Genomic DNA, 24,056 nt, shown 5'->3' with positions numbered 1-24,056 from the left:
GTAACAGAATAGTTTCAACTACATTTATTTATATTAGCTCTTTATATTAACTTATTTATACTGACATATTTATCATTATAAACCAGAGGTCTCCAAACTTGGCAAGTTTAAGGCTTGTGGACTTCAACTCCCAGAATTCTCCAGCCAGCAAGACCTCTGTTATAAACCATCTTTATATTCAGTTCATAGTAGCAATAATCTTCATTTAATTTCCACCTCTCCTCTCTAACCTCTCGTAAAACCTATTCCATGTTAAGTAATATTCTGGGTCTTCTTTGTCCTTTATTTTTAATGTCAATCTATCTACCTCCGCCCAGTCTTCACATTTCTAGAATTACAAAACCCGGCTGTAGCCCGAAGCCAGCCACGCCCCCTTCCCCACTCACTTCCCCCCACCTCCCCACAGGCATAGAGTACGAATGCCTAGAAAGGCGGGCTGGGTCCGGCTTTCCAGCATGGCGTCGAGCGCGCGCAAGGGCAGGCATCGGCGCGCCTGCGCAGAAAGGAGGGGGGGGGGAAACACGGTTCTTCCATAAGGGACGGTGACCGGGAGTCCCGTCCGCGCCCCGCAGGTCGTCATGTTCCGCTACCGTCTAGCCGCGCGAGCGGCTCAGGGCCTCGGGCGGAGGTCGTGTTTTGTGGCGGGGCCAGGTGAGAGGAGCTTTCGCTGGGAGCGGTGGCGGCGGGTCGGACGGAGGGGTGCAGAACCCGTGGAAACCCCCTCCCCTTACACCCGCTCCCCTCATCCTGCCCTCCCCTCAGTGGGGCTCATCGGGGGTAGGGTGGGCTGGGGTCTGTCTCTTGCCGCCCCCCCTTCTTTAAGTGGCCCCTCATTTGCTCCTCAAAGCCCCCTCCCTCCCTCGCCCCGCAGGTACAACCCCCCCTCCCGAGGGAAATCCAGTGGCCGCGAGTTCCGCAGGACCCGCTGAACGGGCCAAGGTCGTTCTGACAGGCATAGGAAGGAAATGGGTGCAGCTTCTGCTCGAGGGGAGGAAGCTGCTTTGGGCCGGAGAGGTGGGGGGGGGGGGAATTGAGCAGCCCCAAAGGGCGCCAGGTTGGAGGAGCCTCCTTGCATGACCTGGTGGGGAGTGGGGTGGTTGGGGAGGAATATCAGGTGAATCTCCCGATCTGGCTTTGCCCTGAAGCTGGGCTGTTTGCTAGAATCGCCCAGGCAGAAATGCATGGCTAAATCTCTATGGAGGTTGTCAATCACCCAGGTTGTCAATCACCCAGGACATGGTGGTCCGCCAAAGGTGTTTTTCCAAATGGCAACTGGACTTTCTTTGGGTTCCCCTCTCCCCTTTGGAAACGTTTTGGCTTCTCCTCCAAGAGCTAAAGAAGCTTCTTTAGTTGAGTTGAGTTTCTAGTTTAGTTTCTAGTTTAATTTATAGTTTAGTTTAGTTTCTAGTTTAGTTTCTAGTTTAGTTTCTAGTTTAGTTGAGTTTACTTTATAGTTTAGTTTATAGTTTAATTTATAGTTTAGTTTCTAGTTTAGTTGAGTTTACTTTATAGTTTAATTTATAGTTTAGTTTCTAGTTTAGTTTAGTTTCTAGTTTAGTTGAGTTTACTTTATAGTTTAGTTTATAGTTTAATTTATAGTTTAGTTTATAGTTTAGTTTAGTTTCTAGTTTAGTTTCTAGTTTAGTTGAGTTTACTTTATAGTTTAGTTTATAGTTTAGTTTATAGTTTAGTTTATAGTTTAGTTGAGTTTAGTTTAGTTTATAGTTTAGTTTATAGTTTAATTTATAGTTTAGTTTATAGTTTAGTTTATAGTTTAGTTTATAGTTTAGTTGAGTTTAGTTTATAGTTTAGTTTATAGTTTAATTTAGTTTAGTTAGTTTCGCTTTAGTTTACCATGGATTTCAGTCCCAAAAAGTGCTTCTCTGAAAGGCAAATGGTCTTTCTTTGGTTTTTTTTTCCTCCTTGAAAACATTTCTGCTTCTCCTCCAAGAAGTTTCTTTAGTTCAACTAGAACTTCACATGCAGCTGTATTGAATTTTACTGTACAGTGCAATATTAATGCAATATCAGGGGTTTTCAATTCAATTGTACAGAATGCGAAGGAGGTGTGTTTGTGTTTTATTTTTATAGTTATAATGTACACTGAAGATGGCATTTATTTTCGTTGTACGAGGTGCAATGACAAGTAAAGTAAACCAAGAAGCTTTTCAGCTCTGTGACGTTCTAGTTGAACTAAAGAAGCTTCTTGGAAGAGAAGCAAAATGCTTTCAAGGAGAAAAAGCCTGCTCGCCTTTTAGAAAAGCACCTTTGGGATAGAAATCAGTGGGTTTCTTAAACAAACAAAAGGGAAAAAAACTTCCAGTTTTTCCTCTGCCTTGTCTTTGCAAAATGCCACTTTTCCACTGCAGAGAAGCCCAAACTTTCCCCAAAGTTTCAGAACAGGGCTTGTAAAGAGACAATGAAGCTGTCTGTCATTGCAGTTTTTTTTTTTTTTTGGAAACTTGGCTTATTCCTCAAAGGCTTTCATTGGTATTCGTGAGTTGTATACATGTGATCCTTGACTTACAACAGTTCATTTGTTGTGACCGAAGTCACAATAGCACTGGAAAAAAAGTGACTTAGGGCCGTTTTTCACACTTAGGACCGTTGCAGCATTCCCACGGTCACCTGATTTACATTCACACGCTTGACAATGGACTCACATTTATGACCGTTAGAGTGTCCCGAGGTCACGTGATCCCCTTTTGCGACCTGACGGGCAAAGTCAATGGGGAAACTGGGTTCACTTAACAACCATGTTGCTAATTTAAGAACTGCAGTGATTCGTTTAACAAAAATAGAAAATTCATAAAACGGGGCAAAACTCACTTTAGCAAATTCCTCACTTAACAACATAAATTTTGAGGTCAATTGTGGTCATAAGTTGAGGACTTCCTGCATTCTATCAATGCTTGTTCTCCTTGGTTATACTGGGCTTCTTGAATTAAGTCTCAGTGCATAGTGTTGCACAAGTGCGGTCTGTCTATGGGTGTTTAGATTTTACAGGTTAGAACTATTTTCTCCCAGATCAATGTGTCTGCCAAATGTCACCAATTGAGAAAGAAATGGATAAAACTTAATTATTGCATATAAAATTATCCTGATCTTATTTCAATTATTTGCCCTCCATGTCTTATATGGAACAATTTATAATAAAGTTGTTACTTTATTATAAACTACTAAGTCATAATTGTTATTCAGCAAGAAATGGGTGAAATGTGGCATTTAAGACACTATTAAAGAAGCCACATTAAAATAATTAACAAGAGAATCAAAAGCCTCTCCTGTCTAAATTCTATTTCATTAGAACTGTGAACTTGGATCGGAGATTATCATGCATTGCCTTGAACAGTTGTTTAACACACCTAGTGCACATTCCTTTGCCTCTTGCAGGCAACCCAAAAGAATTAAAGTTCTTTTTTCTGTTTTTAATTTAGCATAATAGACCAGTTAAGATAAACATTGTAAACTCTAACCATGTGAAAGATAAGGGGGAGAGAGCATGAACCTGAGGTCTTGCTGTGGCATGTTCCCACTTGAACATGGCACCCTGGGAACTGTAGCTTAAGCAATCTTGGCCCTCTGGCATGAGACCATCTGTTTCATAAGATATTTAATGACTTAATAGATGGTCAAATTAATCAGAAGAGAACAAAAATGGATGGATGAGTTCTATTCTGACCATCTGTTTCTGAGAAGAGGGCTATGTCGTGTGAGCCAATGTTTGAGACCAACTTTAAGGGGTGTCCACTACTTTAAGACTTGTGGACTTCAACTCCTAGTATTCCGCAGCCAGCTTGCTGGATGTTGTGATGTCAATCACTGTCATCTTTGGCCAGTCAACTGGTTGTCATGGGAGGAAAGCCTTCTTGTGGGAGGGTTGGCCTTCTTTTCATCCATGGTTTATGAAAGTGCATCACTGACAATCTTCCTAATAAATTGTGGTTCCAGGCCTCTTCCAGCGATGGAAGATTCCCTCAGAAAGACAGCCCTGCAGGCAAATGACGACCTCAAATTATTCATGGAAGCACAACAAAACACTCTATACCTCCGTGGCGTTGGGCATCTTCGCAATTGGAAATGCGTTCTATGTAAGTAGACCCTGGATGACCGAAAAAAGGAACCCAATCTAACAAGGTGGCCCTCCTAGCCTGTATTCTGGCATCCCATGGTTTTTTCCCCCCTGAAGTTAAAAATATTGAGGACAGAAATTGGGATGATTAGGGGAAAACATAATTCTGCTGCCATATCCCAAATGGGCAGAGCGGTGGCTCAGTGGTTAAGATGCTGGGCATGTCAGCTGGAAATCCGGCAGCCCAGGTTCGAGACCCAAGTGCCATGTGACAGGGTAAGCTCCCATCTTCACCTCAGCTCCTGCCATTCTAGCAGTTCGAAAGCATGCAAGCGCAAGTAGATAAACAGGTATCACTTTGGTGGGAAGGTAACACTACTCCATGACATCATGCTGTCCACATGAATGTGGAAATGTCTTCGGACAGCGCTGGCTCAGTGGCCTTGAAACAGAGATGAACTAAGTGCCTCTCACCGTCTCAACCACTCACTGTGTCCTAAGATCACAGCATGAATTTCTTCACTTCCACAAAACTTTTTTGATTCTGGTTTTATGGACCTGGGTCCTGCAAATCAATAGTTAACTGATGTCCAATTTAGCTATTCACGAAAGAAGCTCTCAGCTTCAACAACAGTTTTAGGAAAGGCTTCCCAGCTGCTGCTCTAGCCACTGGAATAGTAAGCTGAGCTATAGCAAAATGCAAAGTTGTGTGAGTGGGGGAATGGTGCTCCCCCTGTGCCCCTGTAGGGTTGTGAAAAACGTGCCCTTTTCGTTCTACAGGCCTACGTGATTTTGAAGAGGGCTCGACAACGAGATGTAGACCGTGCAGAGAGGAACGAGCGCATGGCTAGCCAGATGAAATCCCTTTCAGGTAGGAGCCAAGTTGTAGCAGATTGGCTTTTATAGCTAGGTTCTGTAGGTTTTCTGTTTGAAAGGGAGAATTTGAAGTGGGTTTTTAGCACTTGAGGACGCACAAAATTTCCATGGGAATCTAAGGTAGCCTTAGTTGTCCATAAACATAGGTTCAGAAATTGGAGCAATAGACTCTGATTAGACCAACTGGAAGATCAGAGATGACAACTTTTTGAAGACAACATTACTACTCTTAAATAGTAAACACAGCAACAATAGCAATAGCCCTGAGACTTATATACCACTTTACAGTGCTTTACAGCCCTCTCTAAGTGGTTTACAGTCAGCATATTATCCCCAAGTACCTGGGTCCTCATTTTACCCACCTCGGAAGGATGGGAGGCAGAATCACTCTTGAGCCTGGTGAGATTTGAACTGATGGCAGTGGATAGAATTAACCTGCAATCCTGCATTCTAACCACTGGGAGGGAGGGAGGAAGGAAGAGGAAGGAAGGAAGGAAGGAAGGAAGGAAGGAAGGAAGGAAGGAAGGAAGGGAAGGAAGGAAGGAAGGAAGGAAGGAAGGAAGGAAGATAGCACCTAGACATAAACCACTTTACAGTGCTTTACAGCCCTCTCTAAGCACTTTACAGAGTCAGCATATTGCCCCAACAATCTGGGTCCTGATTTTATCAACCTCAGAAGGTTTGAAAGCTGAGTCAACCTTGAGCTGGTGAGAATCGAACTCCTAGCAGTGGGCAAAGTCAACCTGCAAGCCATCAAAATAAAAGAGGACTAGAAAAATATTGAAGACGTGGACACTGTATTTACTCGCAGCCCGAGAAAGAATACGAGACAAAAGTTTCGGACATGGTGGTGCAGTTCATCTCAATGCAGTCATCGAGACTGATTTCCCATTATTTATTAAATTTCTATGTCACCCATCTCACTACCGAGCGACTCTGGGAGGCTCATGGAATGAAGGAAACTAGCGGAGAGAAACTTCATGTCAGGAAGGGAAATGAAATAAACTACCACCATATTAGGACTCAGCACTTATTAGCTGCACCAGACAACTGTAAATAACAAGCACATTGCATGTTCTGTGACATAAAATTGTACCCTGTGGTCCTGTACTTGATATCCTGCCAGACTCTTTATCTTCTTTCTTTTTAGAAGGAGATTCTTCCTCCCAAGGCACTAAAGGTAAGCAAGAGTTCTTAAAAGCAAGATATGGTTTGTCCCACCACCAACCCCACTTAAATTTAGCCTTTTCCTCCTATAACACCTGGCGACAACAAAACAATTCTTTTTCCACTCCAGTGAAGAGTCACACAGCAAAAGCGGACATAAAAAACTAGTGCAACTGGGGATTATTACATTTTGCTTCTGCAGAGTTGATAGCTGATCATTTTGGTCGACTTTGGACCCTTTGGGGAACTTGGGAAATGCTTAATACTGCACAAGACCATTGGCCCTCGTAGCTTAACTGTAGATCATATAAATTGATCCACAAGACTTGGCTTTGATTCCTTCAGAGTCCCTTTAAAAGTTGTTAATAAACTGTGAGAATGTCATCAAAAGATAGAATCATACCCTTATGACTGAATATGTACGTATGTGTGTGTCTATATGAAACAGACATCCTGCGATCTCTGGAACTAAAAATTACATTTACTACTAAGCTTTCGTCAGCCTTTGCTGACATCGTCAGAGTATTAAGTTACCATTACAGAGATCTCTGCCTTTTTATATTATTAATCAATTTAGCCCTTACAAGGCCCTTCCAACCACCTCCCATCTGTAATTTTAACTTTTTTGTTTCAGTCATGTTAGTCAAAGGAGGCTTATCTTTTGTGGTTGGTTCCTCCCTTGTCAGACCCAGCGCACACATCCATCTCTCTCTCTCTCTCTCTCTCTCTCTCTCTCTCTCTCTCTCTCTCCTCTCCCTCTCCCTCTCCCCTCTCTCCCTCTCTCCTCCCTCCCCCTCCCTCCCTCGGATAAATCACTGTTTTAATGAACTATTTGAAGGGAAGAGATTCTCTTTGTCCAATGTCGGTTAAATCCAAGGGCATTTTTGTAGACATGGAGAAAGTCCGACTGCAGTTTTGTGCATATTGCATTACATATTTTGTGCATATATGTTGAGCCACTTGCCTGCCTGCCTGCCTCTCATCTTAACCTGGGTTTTGCCACTGTTGTTGGCCAATTACTCAGTGGCCGGTCATGCCACTGACCCAGGAAGCAGAAGTCTCAGCTGAATGAACTCTTCCCATTATTTCAGAGATGTCTAGCCACACATTTCATTCTTTGCGTCCAAAGTCTGTTGAAGTGAGGTCTGTTAATTTAAGCATTCACAGGTAGACCTCGACGTATGACCACAATTGAGCCCAAAATGTCTGTTACTAAGCGAGAAATTTGTGAAAGAGTTCTGCCCCGTTTTTTTTTTTACAACTTCTTGCTGCCCTTGTTAAGCGAATCCCTGCTGTTGTTAAGTTCGGGAAACAGTCGTTAAGTGAATCTGGCTTCCCCATTGACTTTCCTCACATGACCCCTAGATACCCTAACCATCATAAATATGAGTCAGTTGTCAAGCATCCCGTTATAAATCACTTGACCATGTGGGGAGGCTGCAGTGGCGGTCATAAATGTAAAAAACGGTCGTAAGTTCACTTTGTTTCAGTGCCGTTGTAACTTTGGTCACTAAATGAACTGTTGCAAGTCGAGGACCAGCTCTACTACATTTTAATGTTGATGGACCATAAATTTGAATTGAGTTTAAACTTGATACTGGGGTCAGGGGATTATTGGTCCTGGCCTTGTTCTGTTTTGCTCCTCACACTCGAGGGCAACTCCAGACTCTTAAAAGTTGTCCGTGCTTCTCTTGTGGCAGCGCAACAGATTTTGCTTTTTGCAAAGCTTTTTCCGAGCCCTGCTAGGACACCCCGGGGATCCAACCTGCCTGCAAAAGGTTGCCAGTGTTGTGCTGGATCGTTCTCCAGGAAGTGCTGAAATCAGGTTTAGTTGCCAACCCAAATCTGTTGCAATACTTGTTCTTTCCCTCGGATTGCAAAAGACCCTAAAAAAATGTGTGTGCAATGCAGGTGGACTTAGGGATGCGGTTCTTGATGCAGGGAGAACCAGAGCATTAAAGGAGAATATTTGTAGCTCAGGGTTGAGAGGAGGGGTCCTTGGTGGTTTTCTTGCAGACGGTTCCTTAACCCAAACTAGGTTACCTCAACAGTGCTAGAAGGGAGGAGGGTTTGCACTGATGAAGTTGCCTAGTTTGGGTAAGTGGAAAAAAAAAACCAACCTCAAGAACACTAAGGGGTCCTCAAAACAAAAGCAACTGTAGCTGCTTCCGAAAAAGGAATTCACAGGTAGCAGGAAGACGAGAATAAGGCTAAGAACTCCTGCATTTCAGCTTGCTTTCTTTCTTTCTTTCTTTCTTTCTTTCTTTCTTTCTTTCTTTCTTTCTTTCTTTCTTTCTTTCTTTCTTTCTTTCCTTCCTTCCTTCCTTCCTTCCTTCCTTCCTTCCTTCCTTCCTGTTTCTCTTTCTCTCTCCCTTTCTCTCTCTCTCCCTCCCTCTTTCTTTCTTCTTCCTTCCTTCCTTTCTCTTTCTTTCTCTTTTTCCCCCTCCGTCCCTCCCTCCCTTTCTTTTTCTTTCTCCCTCCCTCCCTCCTTCCTTCCTTCCTTCCTTTCTCTTTCTTTTTCTCTTTCTCTCCCTCTTTCTTCCTCCCTCCCTCTTTCTTTCTTCTTCCTTCCTTCCTTTCTCTTTTTCCCCCCCTCCCTCCCTCCCTTTTCTTTTTCTTTCTCCCTCCCTCCCTCCCTCCTCCTTCCTCCCTCCTTCCTTCCTCCCTTCCTTCGGAACTAAGTTTTGTTCATGATATTTTTATTACTTCATGCAGCTGCACCGGCAGGTCCTCGTCCAGAAGTCCCGCCCCACGTTCCTTTCCTGCTGATCGGGGGAGGCACCACCGCATTTGCTGCTGCCAGATCCATCCGGGCTCGAGATCCTGCAGCTCGTGTAAGCACCCCGAATGTCTCACTCTTACTTGGCGGCTTTTTCTGGGGCCTGTTGAGGTGTTGAATGTTGTGTGTTCCTGTGTTCCCACCCCCCAGGTGTTAATTGTGTCTGAAGACCCTGAGCTTCCCTACATGCGCCCTCCTCTCTCCAAGGAGCTTTGGTTTTCGGAAGATGCGGATGTGACGGAAACTCTGCGGTTCAAGCAATGGAATGGCAAGGAGCGGAGGTGGGCTCTGGGCTTTTCCCTCCCCTTTCAATCCGAAATGATAGAGGCAGTCCTCGACTTATAACCATTTGTTTAGTGACCGAAGTTACGGGAAAAGTGAATATGATCATTTTTCACACGTATGACCATTGCAGTATCTCCACAGTCATGTGTGATGACCCAAAGGGTGTGGCACAAAGGCAACCCAAGTCAGATAATCGGTAGGAATCCCTTTATTAGCTCCAACTTTGCCCCCAATGTCCTGATTACCTTCTGGGCTAGAGAAAAACTCTCCCAGGAACAGCCTTTGGCTGCAGAGAATTAAGTCCAAAACGTGGTCAACAAAAGCTGTAACTATAAGTCCAATCAAGGCAAAATGAGGCAATTAGTTTGGCAGGGCAGGAGCAAGAATTCCAGATGTGAAAGGCATGGCAATAACTCAACACTGTTGGGAGGATGCCAGGAACGCAGATAACCAAAGTCAACACAAGATAAACTCATGTTTGCTCCCAGCAGCTGCCGCAGTCAACATTCAGTTCTTATAAAAACTCATTCCCAGGTGTGCCTTATGAAGGGAATCAGGGCCCTTTCCTCCCCCATAAGCCATGCAACTCACGTTGCTCTCTTCTCCGTTCCTCTCTGCGTGTCCTAGGATGAAGAGGGGTTGGGCCTGGGTCTTCCTCTGAACTCCCTTGTTCTACCTCTCCCCTGCTCTGTCCAGCTGGACTTTGCCCTTGCCCAGTTTCCTCCACAGCCAATAGAGCCACACTTGCACTTCCTGTCAGCTGCTCATCTTCCTCCTCAGATTTAGACTCTGACAGGGGCATGACACCAGTGTGATCCAAATCCAGACACTTGGCATCTGACTCCTATTTATGAATGGTTGTGCCGTCCCAGGGTCATGTGATCCCCTTTTGTGACCTTCTGACAAGCAAAGTCGATGCGGAAGCCAGATTCACGTAACAACCATGCAGGTGTTTTGTCCTAGGCCTCCCCAAAAAGCACTAAGCCAACTCTGAGTCCCGGCAAAGCTTCTTTTTATTAAATGAATGTGAATTTATTGCATTCACATTCAGCCAACGGCCTGGCAAACAGTCTTGCAAAGGTATAATTATTAGCTCAGACCTTATCTAACTTGGAAAGCTGCCCGGTAAATATTTCCACGCTTAGTGCTGACAGGGAAGGGCTGGGTGCACAGTCTCTAGGTTACACAGTCAGATCTTCATGAGGCTGGAACGAACGAATTGTTTCCTGCAAAAGGCCCCTCCCCTTTCTCTCCTTTTTTTAATCCTGATAGGAAGGGGCCATTCATCGTCCACCTGTGGCCGGAGTTCTTAATTGTTCCTTCCTTTTGGCAGCTCTGCGCATGCGCAGGCTGGGAACCGGTTCCAGAAGCTCCCCTGCCTCACTGCTGTCCGAGCCTGAAGGCAGCTGATGACTGCCAGCCTGCCCTGGCCCCACCTCTGCCTCTGATGCAGAGCCCTCATCTGAGCCTTCCTCAGCCTCCAGGAATGGCCCAGGTTCCTCCCCAACCTCCTCATTACTGTCTGACTCTGCTGCCAGCTCCGCCAGCCAGAACAGCAGGAAAAGTTGTAAAATGGGACAAAAACTCCTTAGCTGTCTTACTTAGCAATGGATAATTTGCATTCAGTTGTTGTTAGTGGAGGACTGCCACAGTAGTTGTGGGATGCCCAAGTTTAAAGCCTTTATCCAGGAACCCACAGAGAACCCACAGAGAAGCCATGGCTGCGTCTCGAGAAGTACTCCTCTGCTTCACAGAAAAAAATAAATAAATCCTGGCACTTCCTCACAAAGTCTTCGTTTTCTTCCTCTTAACTCACCTTCCTTCTTTGTAGAGTTGTAATTGCAGGAAGGTCATTATCTTGATGGCAAACCTCAGATAAGGACAAAAGCAAATCCAACGCAGACAAACAAAATCACTAATGCAAAGAAGGATTAGAGAGAGGAAGTAAACGTGTTAGACTTTAACTAGAGATAATTAAATTGTGTTAATTACTATGCTAGACAGTAACCAAGGCTGATCAACAACCAAAGTTAACCAATGTTAGAGGATTACTAGAAATGTGTATAAATACAAGACTAGACTCCAATAAAGTCATCATGATTCATTTGATCATGGTCAAACACCTCGACTGCCTCATCATTGCAACACTTCTTCTCTTCTCCCTGCAGCGTGTACTTTCAGCCCCCTTCTTTCTACATATCCCCTCGCGACCTGATGTTTGTAGAGAATGGTGGCGTAGCCGTCCTCAGCGGAAGGAAGGTGAGTGGAACAAGGATCAGACCTTGGTTTGCAGCCCATTTTTACTCTGTCCCGTTCATTTTTCTTTCTGCAGGCAAGGGCAGCCAAAACATTCAAAGTGTACCATAAATTCGAAACATAAATACTTCCTGGCCATCCCTAGTAACACGACTCTTCTAGGACAATTGTTCTGGTTTGGTGAAAAGGAGCACAGATGGCACAAAACCAAAATTCCTTGAGCGAGCCGCGGTGGCCCAGCGCTGAACCATGAACTATTCTGTATAAATCTCAGTAGCTGAGTTCACCCAAGACTTTCAGATAAAAGCTAACCCAGTTCCGTTACAGCTGTGCGTGAGTGCAACTTTGCCCGCATACACTTTTTGACAGAGGTGGGGTCGATGCTCTTTATAGCTTTGGCTCGGATGCCTAGATTTCTTGGACCAGTCCCGGTTACCAGTCTGATGGTGACCTTCTACCTCTGCACCATAGAGAATATCTTAATCCTGCACCTCTGTATGGTTTGCCAATTGCATAGGGGCAAATAGGAAAGCGCTCTAGAGGGTTAATGTCCAGAAGATCCTGGGTTGCCCTCTCCCCTCTTTGGAAGAGCTTCATAGCTCCCGCTGACTTAAGAAAGTTTAAAACATCCTCAAAGATCCATCTCACCCTGGGAACCCTTTTTTTGAATTGTTACCATCTGGCAGATGGTACAGAATAATAAAAGCAAGGACAAATAGGCTGAAAAACAGCTTCTATCCCAGGGCAGTAACTCTACTGAATTATGCTGTATAGGGCAACACTAATGCAGTATCAGGGGTTTTCAGTTCAGTTGTACAGAATGCGAAGGATGTGTGTTTGTGTTTATTTTCATAGTCATAATGTACACCGAAGATGGTATTTAATTTCGTTGAATGAGGTGCAATGACAAGTAAACTAAAACTAAACCCAAACCAAACTAGGGATGAGCTCTGTTTCTGCTCCAGAGATGTGAAGAATCATTCTGAACACAGAGAAAAAGCAACCTTGTTTGACTTGCAGGTGGTCCACATGGATGTCCGAGGCAACACGGTGAAACTTGACAATGGCCTGCAGATTGCCTACGACAAATGCTTAATTGCTACAGGTGAGGGCCTGCTAGGTTGACTTTATGATCATGGGGGTTTGCGAGGGGCATAACTTGGAGACGGAAGTCACTTTTCCGGAAACCGTCATCACTTTGAAACATCCTGAATGGATCGTAAGGCGAAGACTGTCTGTAGTTACATCGGCGGGATGACATCGTTGTGTATTGGTTTCACTGCCGTTGGCTACAGACCCTCTTGGGTGATGGCCTGAAGAGCTTTGACCTGAAGTCCTCATGTGAGCTTATTCTACCTTCTCTCCTTAGGTGGTTCTCCAAGGAGCCTTCCTGTGCTTGAGAGGGGAGGTCAAGAGGTGCAAAAGAGGCTCACGCTCTTCAGGAAGGTAATCTGAGGAAGGTTGGGCTCCTCTACCTCTTAATTTGAAAAGTGTGCAATGAGCAGAGTTTTAGATTTATTTATTTTTTAAAAATGCATTAAAATTTCATTGATTCTATTTCATTTGTATGTTACTTGGCTGGTCTCTGTATTTCCATGAGCAGAAAGAGAAAAAAAAATACACTACAGCTATTCTATGAAATGTTCAACCAAAACTTGGGATAAGGAGCAGATTTTTCAGAGATCTCAGTGGGTCTAAGAAGGCAGATTTGTTTCTTTCACCTGTCCCGTGGCATGTTTCTGGTCTGACTTTAAAAAAAAAAAAAGAGAGAGATAGGAATTTTATTAAACCTGATGATGAAAAAGAAAAACTAATACAAACTCGCACAATTTCATTGCAGATTGAGGATTTCCGTTCACTAGAGAAAATTTCCAGAGAAGTCAAATCAATCACCATTATTGGTGGTGGTTTCCTAGGGAGTGAGTTGGCCTGTGCTTTGGGGCGAAAAGGTGAGTGTGGCCACCCAGAAAGAGCAGCTGTAAGTGGCTCTTATGTTTTTTTAATTAAGGTATTGGAACCAGTAACTTCAAATGTATCTAAATCCTTGTTTTCCTTACGAAATTTCAACGCATATATCACTAAGAACATCTATTATCTTAATGAAGACAGCTCTTCTTGTTTTCTATGACCTATCAATAATAATAATAATAATAATAATAATAATAATAATAATATCATGTGTTATTCCAATTGTGATTGGAGCCCTTGGGGCAATACCTAAAGGGCTACCTCGCTATTTGGAAATCCTGAATTTATCAGAGTTGAATACCCTGATTCTGCAAAAAACCACCCTACTTGGAACAGCCTATATCCTCCGACGCTACCTGAACAGTTCCTAGGTCCTTGGTTAGGACTCAAGATGTTGAGCTAGCAACCAGCCCCAAAGGCTGTGAATCTCACTAAAGATTAACCAGTAATAATAACAACAACAACAACAACAACAACCAGAACAGCAAAATACTGCGCTACTCGGAACATCGTATATTTTAAGAAAATACTTGGTTGATACCTAGGATGCTGGCAGCAACCCATCAGTGCCAGTTAATAATATTCGTGATATATTTTTAAATGTTCAGTTGACTGCATTTCATGTTTACTGAATAATGTATATAATTAATAATAAAAATCTGGAAAAGAACTGGAAAAAAGTCACGAAATATCGCGACCTGACCATTGAAACTACACGATTATGGATGAAATATGTAACAGTGATACCCATTGTCATCGGGGCACTTTTACCATGTCCAAGAATTTTACAATGCTGCCCTGTGTGCTGTGCCTTTTGATTTTCTCTCTCCTGAATTTTGGCTTAGTTCTAGACGTTTTAAAAAATTACCTGACACAACGTGGCATTTCTTCAGATACTGAATTCCTACTCCCGTGTATTTTTGGTACTCGGGTATTAACCCAGCGAAATAAACCAAATTATTTTATTTTTATTGCAGCCTGGCACATTAGTTTTCTTGGATGCCAAAGAAACAGCAATACCCTCTGGTAGCTGGCTGGCTTTATAAACCCTCTGTTTCCAAACCATTCAGCCCAGATTCATTGGTGTTGCTGCTCATTGGCCTTGTGCCTGGTCTTCATTTAGTGTGTGTGTGTGTATTGTCCATGTGTTTAAATATTTGCACTTGATCTTCAGGTTTTTTTTTTTTCACTTCGAGGCAGCTAGCAATAAGCAGACAAGAAAAAAAAAAGACACTATAGCTGCGTCAAATCAAATGAGAGGAAAGAAAAACGCAACAACAAAGCCAAAACAAAGGCTCAGCAATAAAGTAAAAAAAAAAAATAGGCATATTGTCTGCACCTTTTCTGCCAAAGCATGTCAAGCATCCTCCAGATGTCTTCAAATGGTATAATTCAGTCTAGGCACCCACAGGCAGAAGGGCTTTTTCCTGGTTACTTTCTGCCTAGTAAGAAAACGGGAGTGAAGCTGTTCATGGCCATGTGGTAAAAGAGACACGTTTGCAGGGCCCACAGAAACCCCCCCGATGCCCAAATTCCAGACTGAACGAATCACTCCCAGAAAAAAACCAAGTAGGCAACCTAATCTCTGCCCTTCCCTTTGCAGCGCAGTCGAAGGGCCTTGAGGTCATCCAAATGTTCCCAGAGAATGGCAATATGGGCAGAGTCCTTCCTGAATACCTGAGCAACTGGACCACCAACAAAGTTAAGCAAGGTGAGACTGCCAATTGCTTTCTTTTCCACCACTGTTCCTAGTGCTGCTGGAGGCTTAGGGGGTGGAGTCTGGGCAACTGAATGGAGCTGAGTGTTTACTGGCCGGATGCCTTTCCTGTCACCAATGCGAAGTTATATTCAGTAGAGATATTCTCATTGTGCCCCGAGAGAGAAATACCCTCCTGTACCTAGGATCGAACTCACAGTCTCCTGATTGTGAGGCGAGAGCTCCACCTCTAGGCCACCGCACCAGTCCACTCTAGTATAAACCACAAGGCTGTGTGTAAAATACATTCTGTGTTTCCTTGGCACAGACAGCTTAATGTTTTCTAAGGGAAATAATCACTGCACCGAGATGCCAAGCCTAAAAGTTGGGCTCTGCCCACATTGATGTCATTGTTCTGACCAAGGCTTCGTTCCAATTAAGAAAACACAAGCTGTGTGTAAAAGCAAACCTTTTTAAATGTGACGTTGGGAATTATTTGCCTTCCCAGCCAAAAACTCATTAAACACAATCGCCCGAGATAAGAGCAGGCCTTTCAGGGGTTGTAAAAGGCTGCCGAGAAACAGACGTCCACTTAATTAGCAGATAAACTGTCAGAAGTTCCAGCAAAGACAAACCAGAGTCCACAGGGCTGCGATGAGGAATCAGAATCTAATGAACTTCTTTGCTTCCTGCAAAGATGTCATCCTTGAGGTCTGACTTTTATCCCTTATGGGAGGGGCAATCCCCTCCCAGCCTTACTCCCGAGTCGCCCCTTCTGCTCCAGCTGCTCTCACACGCACTGGGAACAGGCTCCCTGGGGCCTCCTCCTGCTTCTCTGCTGCCAGACTCCCAACGGCTCTGAAGGTAGCACACCACTCTCAGATAGTCCTGGCCCCATCCTCGCATCGGACACAGGACCCCCGTCCAAGTCCTCGCCGGACTCCCTGACTTGTTCCCTTTCGTCCTCGCTGTCCGTTACCTCAGCCGTCCGCACCGGCTGCCAGTGAGCCACAACAGTCATGAACGCACCATGGCTATGGTCTTGCCATCTCTCAAAGATTGACAAAATAAGTTTTGCTCCTGGAAAAGAACGATTGACTATTCTTTTCTAAGCAGATACGTATTGGCTAAGCTGCCGACATGTCTCTTGATGGCTGGTTGCATAAATGAAGGGCGAGTTAGGCCGACCATCTTCGTTTTGGTCTTCTTAGGAGGAGCTGGGTACAGCCGGACACTTGAGCTTTGCTGCCATGAGTGTCTGCCTGCTAGCAGGAGAGCGCAAAGCCTCCCCGTTTCTCCTTGTAGCAAGGCTGTAGTTGTCAGTGATGTCAGCCCGATGCTTCCCCTCATCCTAAAGACGCAGCTTCTTCCGCCTTTCTCTTTTCAGAGGGGGTCGACGTGATTCCCAACGCCGTGGTGAAGTCGGTATCTTTAGCCGGGGATCGGCTGCTCATAGAGTTGAAGGATGGGAGGAAAGTGAGTAATGCAAAACAACGCTTGCGTATTTCTCCAGGGTTAGATTGTCCCAAAGGTGCTTTTTTTTATTTTTTTTTTTTTTCAAGAGGCAAAACTGGACTTTCTGGTTTTTTTTTTTGTGGAAGACGTTTCGCTTCTCATCGAAAGAAGCTTCTTCAGCTCATTCTTCGGAGCTGCTCGGATGAGAAGCGAAACGTCTTCAAAGAAAAAAACCGGAAAGTCCAGTTTTGCCTCTTGAAAAAGAAAAAAAAGCACCTTTGGGGCAACTGTGACCTGGGTGGCTGAGGATCTGCATAGACATCTAGGGTTAGATGCCTGTGAATTCCATTTACTGCAAAATTTGTGGAGTTTCCCAGAGGGGGTGTGATGACCCAGAGTGTAACACAAATGTAACAAAATCCAAAGCATAAATAAATGTCCTTTAATGCCTCCAACTTGGCCCCACTGTTCAAATAATTCTCAGCTGGAGATAAAACTTATTCAAAAATAGTCTTCAAAAGAAAGCAGTACAGTCCGAACTCAATGAGCGGATAGAGGTGAAATAAAAAACCAAAACAAACTACAATGAAGGAATTTCCACAACGGACTAGGATAAGTAATTACAAGGCACAGTCTGTTGGAAGGATGCCAACCAAGATAACTTCAGCCCAAAATAAAACATGCTTTGCTTCTGGCAATGCTGTGTTTTAACCGTCTCTCTTATATACTATTCTCCCCAGTTGCAACCAATGAGGGGGATCATGGCCACTTCCTCTCTCGCAAGCCAAGTTGTTTCCTTCTCTGTTCCTCCCTGCATGCCCTAGAAGTGGATCACTTTGCACCGGGCCGCAAAGAAAATATAAAATAAAATGGCGGCTTTCTTCGCCTTGGTGAATGCTGCTGGGATCAGGGATCAAGGACACAAATGAAAGAAGGGAGGGAGGAAGCAACCAAAGCCTGTCCTGCTCTCCGGCTCAGCGGCTTGGTTTCCTCCGCCTCGTTCCTCTCTCAGTCGCTCTCTCGCTCCTCCACCAGCCCAGGAAGAAACTGCTTCAAAGAAGCCGGCAGGGTGGCTTTTCCTGTCAGTGCGCAGCTCTCCCAGCGCCCGTTCACCCCCACCCGCCAGCCAATCAATCCAGGTTCACAGAGATGGCCCTTTGGCTCTCTTTGTATCCTAAAATCCCCGTTGAAATGCGCAGTGCAAACAGTTGTGTCTGCTTTTTCCTTCCGCTCAGGTGGAGACGGATCACATTGTGGCAGCTGTGGGCTTGGAGCCCAACGTGGAGCTGGCAAAGTCGTCCGGCTTGGAAGTCGATTCCGACTTTGGGGGCTTTAGAGTGAACGCTGAGCTACAGGCCCGCTCCAATATCTGGGTGGTAAGTCTGGATGACCTCACAAAGACCCACAAAGAATCCAACATGTAGATCAGCCATGAGATCTGAGAAGGAGCTTCTCAAATCCCACCATCAAGCTTCAAATAGTCCTCGACTTACGACCCAACAGAGCCTGAAATTTCTGTTGCTAAGGAAGTCGTTAAGTGAGTTTTGCCCCATTTTACAACGTTTCTTGCCAAAGTTGTCAAGTCAATCACTGCAGCTGTTGAGTTAGTAACACGGTTCTTAAGCGAATCTGGCTTCCCCGTTGTCAGAAGTTGCTGACCCCAGGACAATGCAACCGTCATAAATAGGAGTCAGTGGCCAAGCGGCTGAACTTGTGGCCGCAGGGATGCTGCAAACGGTCGTAAGTGTGAAAAACATGCGTGCAGGTTCCTTTTTTTCCCCAGTGCCGTTGTTAGCTTTGAACGGTCACCGAAGGATCTATTGTAAATCAAGTGCTCCTTTCCTATTTGTCCCCCCTACAAACAAGCCAAAAAATAATCCCAAAGTGAAGCCATCCCAGCCAACTGAAAGGCGAGGGTGAAAATGCACCTTATCTCTCTCACCTTCCTCGTTTTGTTATACAGGCAGGAGATGCTGCGTGTTTTTATGACATTAAGTTGGGCCGGAGGCGAGTGGAGCACCACGATCACGCGGTTGTGAGCGGAAGGCTGGCGGGAGAAAACATGACGGGAGCATCAAAGCCGTATTGGCACCAGTCCATGTTTTGGTAACTTTTCATTCCTTTTCCTTCTTTCAGTCCAAGGACTGTTGAGAAAAACAGTGCAAAAGGGGAAATTAGATTACAGGTTACGGATTAACAGAGTTGGAAGGGACCTTGTAGGTCATCTAGTCCAACCCCCCGCCCAAGCAGGAGACCCTACACACCATTTCTGACAGTTGGGAGTCCACTCTCTTCTTGAAAGTCTCAAGTGATGAAGCTCCCACAACTTCTGAAGGCAACTCTGTTCCATGGGTTGATTGCTTCTCACTGTCAGAAAATTCCTCCTTATTTCCAGGTTGAATCTCTCCTTGTTCAGTTTCCATCCATTATTCCTTGTTTGGCCTTCTGGCACTTTGGAAAAGAGTTTGACCCCTTCCTCCTCTCTGTGGCAGACCCTCAAATATTGGAAGACTGCTCTCCTGCCTCCCCTGGTCCTTTTCCTCCCTAGACTAGCCACGCCCAGTCTCCTTTACCTGATGCCTGGCGGCAGGGGAATACTCCATGGAGAGGGAACTAATAATGGCAGAGAGAAGCTACAAAAAATAGGGACTGAAAGAGGCCTGAATCCAGCCAAGGACTGCAGCAAAATAATTCCAGGAAAAAAAAATCACCAGTGGTTTCTTTACACACTGGGGAGGCAGCTGGGCAGCAGCTCACAAGTTTGCTGATGCCACCCACCCTCCTGTACCCAGGGTGTGTAGCCCACCTTGTGCTTCCCAATGCACACACAGGCAGCACGGAATAAAATGCAGACCACCTCTGGCCGCAGCTGTTAAAAGGCTGGAAAGAATTCCAGAGGCTGTCCTAAGTGCGTCCTTGTCAGTTTTGTTTCCGAGTATCTCTGCTCCCTGTGGATCTGCCTTGGGTGAAGGCATGCAGGGGGTGAATTCAGTCCGTGGCTGCAGAACGCCCTTGCAAATCCTTCCTAAAATTGCTACCGAGCTGTCATTTGTGACCTGGCAGAAAGGAGAAATGCTAAACATACCAAAGGCATCGTATTAATTATATGTAATCAACTTCATTATACTTTAAAAGGAACGGCTCGCTTGTCAGTGATCTGGAGTTTGGTCCCCAATGGCTTTCTGTCAGTAAAACAATATTTTGAGTATGATTTGTGTCTGCAGAAGGATTTGTTCTTTCGTGGCACCAAAAGAGAACGATGTTCCAGCGTAGGTTCATTTTAAGTCCAAAGGTTCAAAAAAAAAAAAAAAAAAAAGAGAGAGTGAGAGAGATCCCTTTATGTCAATAGCAAGATTCCCAGGATTTCATCATTCCTTTCTAAACTAATCCCGATATTGTGTGCTCTCCTGGCTTCATTTTAGGAGCGACCTAGGCCCAGATGTTGGATACGAAGCTATTGGCCTTGTGGACAGCGGCTTGCCCACCGTGGGGGTGTTTGCTAAAGGGACAGCAAAGGACACTCCAAAATCTGCCACAGAGGAATCAGGTTAACAGTCTGAATTATTCTAGAGGGGTTGTTTTCCATCGTGTGGACCGCTAGGTTACCTGGGCAGGCCATACTGTGGTTTTATTATTTGTGTAAGCCTTCCTCCTTGCATGACCCATAGTTCCAAATCCTAGAATGTAAGGATTTGGGAGTGACCTCATCAGTCATGAGTTCAGCCTCTCCTGTCTGTGCATTGCAGGCAGGTGGGCCTCCAACTTCTGTTGAAACACCCCCAGCAGAGGGGCTACCATCCCCCTAAAGTAATCTGTTCCATTGTGGCAGTTTTTTTCACCATGAGGAATTTTATCCTGGTCTCCAGGCCAACTTCTGCTGCCTTTTTCTTTTTGGTCCTATCTTTTGAAGCTACCGTGAACAATTTTTTGCCATTTGTGAGGCACAAAAAGCCAGATCCGCAGGTTGAAGGTCCAGTTAAACTGATTTATTGCTACTTGTGCCTATGCAGTGGAATCTTCTCAACTAACCGTCAGCACCTGCTTGGAGTTAGATAAGGGTCAGTAGAATTCAAGGGGAGGTTGGACTTAATTTGCTTATGACTACATAGAGATTCTAGGCAGAGTCCTTTTTTTAACTCCACCCCCAGGTTTTGCCACTCCTCCTCCCACATTATGATTTCTTATTTGACCTTTAATATACTCCAACATTGCTGTCACCCCCTGGTTTTCTTATCTCCAGACTTGAGTATATCCAAATATCTCAAACATTCTCAGTAGATATTCCTTCCAAAGCCCTTAACAGACTTCAATGCTCCAGTGTGTCAGTGTAATAGCAATCGCACTTAAGACTTCTATACAGCTTCGTGGTGCTTTACAACCCTTTTTTCTAAGTGGTTTACAGTCAGCCTATCGCCCCCAACACAATCTGGGTCCTCATTTTACCCACCTTGGAGGGATGGAAGGCCGAGTCAACCTTGAGACAGTCAAGATCGAACTCCTGGCAGTGGGCAGACGCAATACAGCATTCTAAGCACTGGGAAGAAAGGAAGGGAAGGGAAGGAAGGAAGGAAGGAAGGAAGGAAGGAAGGAGGGAGGGAGGGAGGGAGGAAGGAAAGGAAGGAGGGAAGGACGGAGGAAAGGAAGGGAAGGAAGGAAGGAAGGAAGGACGGACAATAGCAATAGCTCTTAAGACTTATATACTGCTTCACAGTGCTTTACAGCCCTCTCTAAGTGGTTTATAGAGTTAGCATCTTGCCCCCCAAAAGCCAGGTCCTCATTTAACTCACCTTGGAAGGATGGAAGGCTGAGTCAAGCTTGAGCCTGGTGAGATTCGAACAGCCAAATTGCAGGCAGCTGGCAAGCGGCAAGAAGTAGCCTGCAGTACTGCACTCTAACCACTGCGCCACCATAATGTGGTTAACTTTAGGGCAGGGGTCTCCAACCTTGGCAGCTTTAAGACTTGTGGACTTCAACTCCCAGAATTCCTCAGCCAGCAAAGCTGGCTGAGGAATTCTGGGAGTTGAAGTCCACAAGTCTTAAAGCTGCCAAGGTTGGAGACCCCTGCTTTAGGGCCTAGTGTGCTCTGAGGAAGTAGCCTCTTCCTTTCGAGGGCTGAACAAGCTACTCATGCCTACCCAGTGGAAATGGAAGTGCCTGTCTTTTGAAAGCATGGGGCCTCCCTGGTGTGATGGGAGAAGGAAGGGGCCCAACATCTCGGGGGTGGGTGGGGTGGGGGCAATTGTTGATCCAGTTTGTGTTTGGCCGATGTTCATCTAGGAACTGGAATCCGTTCAGAGAGCGAAACCGAACTGGAAGCCTCGGAACTCAAGGTCTCCGCAGCCTCCGTTTCCACTCCGCAAGCTCCACAGCCGGGAGAGGATTATGGGAAAGGCGTCATTTTCTATCTCCGGGATAAAGTGGTGGTAGGAATTGTCCTGTGGAACATCTTCAACCGGATGCCGATCGCTCGGAAGGTCAGCTTGGGCAACTCTTCTCCAGGAGGGGGCGTAGGGGGCATGCACGGAATCAACTGGGTTGGAGGAAGGAGCCTTGATGGGTTCAGTTTACTCTGATTTGGAATTCTGTAGCACGTCGATTTACACAGGTTACACGTGTGTATGTATGTAACAGTTAAGGCCTCAGGGTAGAAAACCGCAAGATGGTGAGATCTAGTCCTGCCTCGAGCGCAAAATTAGCTGGGTGACCTTGGGCCAGTTTCTTTCCCTTCGCCCTAGGAAAGAGCCAATGACAAACCACTTCTGGAAAAACCTTGCCGAGGAAACTTAAGGGACTAGTCCATGCAGTCACCAAGAATCAGATGTCCTCATTTAATGACCCCATAATCCCTTGCAGGGTGGAGTCTGGGCAAGTGAATGGAGCGGAGTGTTTACCGGCCAGATGCCCTTCCTGTCACCAATGCGGAGTTTCCCCCCCCCCCCCAGAAATATTCTCATTGTGCCCAGAGAAAGAAAAGAATCAGATATGACTCTACTAGAAAATATCTCGTCCTCAGGATGGAGTTTGGTCAAAATTTCTTACTTCCCTTATTTGAAAGGAGCATATAATAGGCTAAAGAGAGAGCCTTGAGATTCAGCTCCAGCATATAGAGACGAGGATGATGAAGGAGGGAGGGAGAGTGGAGTATTTGCTGAATCTTGTGATGGGCTGGCAGTGGGAAATACAGATGTTGGCAGCTGGGTTTACAGAAAGTGTGCAGTGATTTTAATAGAAATCTAAATAGTCCTCCAGCAGTGAGGGATTCCTCTTCCACCTTGTAACATCCAAATCTTTTGACCTTATAATTATGGATTGGGTTAATTCTTTTTTCCCCCCTACTTCTTCTGCCCTTACTCACTATTCATCAGCAACTAAGGATCTACGGGTAAGGCTACTTCGGAGAAGCAGGCAAACATAAAACTCTTCTAAAATGCAGAATAATGAAGGATGAGTGAGCTACAGCGAAGTGCCGTGTGTTTCTTCTTTCCTTTCTTGCCCTTCCTGGATAAAGGAGCCAATAGCCAGAGATTCGTCCAGCTTTTTAAGTGGGCTTCTGTTAGGCAAGGCACGAGTAGATCCAACAGAAAGAGAGAGGCCTGCCCCAAGGGCCTTTTACTGAAAAAAATGCTTCCTTTTTCTCTTGCAGATCATCAAGGATGGGGAGGAACACGCTGACCTGAACGAAGTTGCCAAACTTTTTAACATCCATGAAGAATGAACGCTGGGTGGGGCAGTCTGGGTTGCATTTTGCAAGTGGAGTGACAGAGACGGGCGCAGCCTTGTACAATCCTCTCCGTTTGTGTCTTCCTGCCACTCGGGGGCAAATGTGAATATGAGATTCCCGGCCCCGTTTTTCTTTTCCTGCACCGTGAATTAAATGAGATTTAACTTTGCTATGATGAAGGCCCAGCCGGCCTTGGCCTACTCCCTTCTCTGCTCTTAATTGGGGGGGGGGGGCATATTAAGTGGGGCAGCGGTTCACAGCTGCTCTTCGGAGCGACTGGTTCTATAGAACCGGACCGAATCGGTAAGATCCCAACCCCTGGGCTACTTGGAGGTTTGTCTGTGTTCTCAGAGTCGTCTCAGTGACTCTCTTAAAAGGATGCAAATGACCAGCTGTCTGCAAAGAATATAAAACCTTCTATTTCCCACCATCCAGCCAGAGCTGAAGAAGCTTCTTGGATGAGAAGTGAAACACCTTCAAAAGAAAAATCAGAAAGTCCAGTTGCCTCTTGGGGGAAAAAACACCTTGGGGAAAATTTCTGTTAAGTCACGTACGATCACAAGGGCAAACTCTCCTTCCTGTGGCCTTGGGCAGGAGGCCTCTGACCTTGGCAACTTTTTAAGACTTGTGGATTTCAGATCCCAGAATTCCTCAGCCAGGCTGAGTCCACAAACCAGTTTGGGTGCTGGAGCAACCCTTTGATATGCTGAGGGAGTAAGCTAGGCTGGAGCAACTTCTTTGGTTTCCTGCTGAGTACATCCCATTTGAATAGGCTGAGTGG

General features: G+C 45.3%; 1 protein-coding gene across 1 annotated transcript; it reads left to right on the top strand.

Annotated features, from left to right (window-relative positions):
- Positions 1–489: 489 nt before the first annotated feature.
- AIFM1 (apoptosis inducing factor mitochondria associated 1) lies at positions 490–23,455 on the top strand. Its single transcript, XM_087972374.1, has 17 exons — positions 490–651; positions 3,952–4,091; positions 4,853–4,943; positions 6,099–6,128; positions 8,831–8,949; positions 9,045–9,175; positions 11,348–11,438; positions 12,456–12,540; positions 12,805–12,881; positions 13,276–13,384; positions 15,007–15,114; positions 16,487–16,575; positions 17,790–17,930; positions 18,518–18,660; positions 19,977–20,101; positions 21,832–22,028; positions 23,198–23,455. Exons 1-17 carry the CDS (start codon positions 579–581, stop codon positions 23,267–23,269), a joined length of 1,821 nt encoding a protein of 606 aa, XP_087828500.1. The 5' UTR covers positions 490–578; the 3' UTR covers positions 23,270–23,455.
- Positions 23,456–24,056: the final 601 nt, after the last annotated feature.

The sequence above is a fragment of the Notechis scutatus genome, chromosome 10 (assembly GCF_049901735.1).
Source record: "Notechis scutatus isolate UNSWTSFEM ecotype Mainland chromosome 10, rNotScu1.2, whole genome shotgun sequence".
NCBI lineage: Eukaryota > Metazoa > Chordata > Lepidosauria > Squamata > Elapidae > Notechis > Notechis scutatus.
The sequence above is the reverse complement of the archived record's forward strand: the minus strand, read 5'-3'. Positions and strand labels throughout refer to the sequence as shown.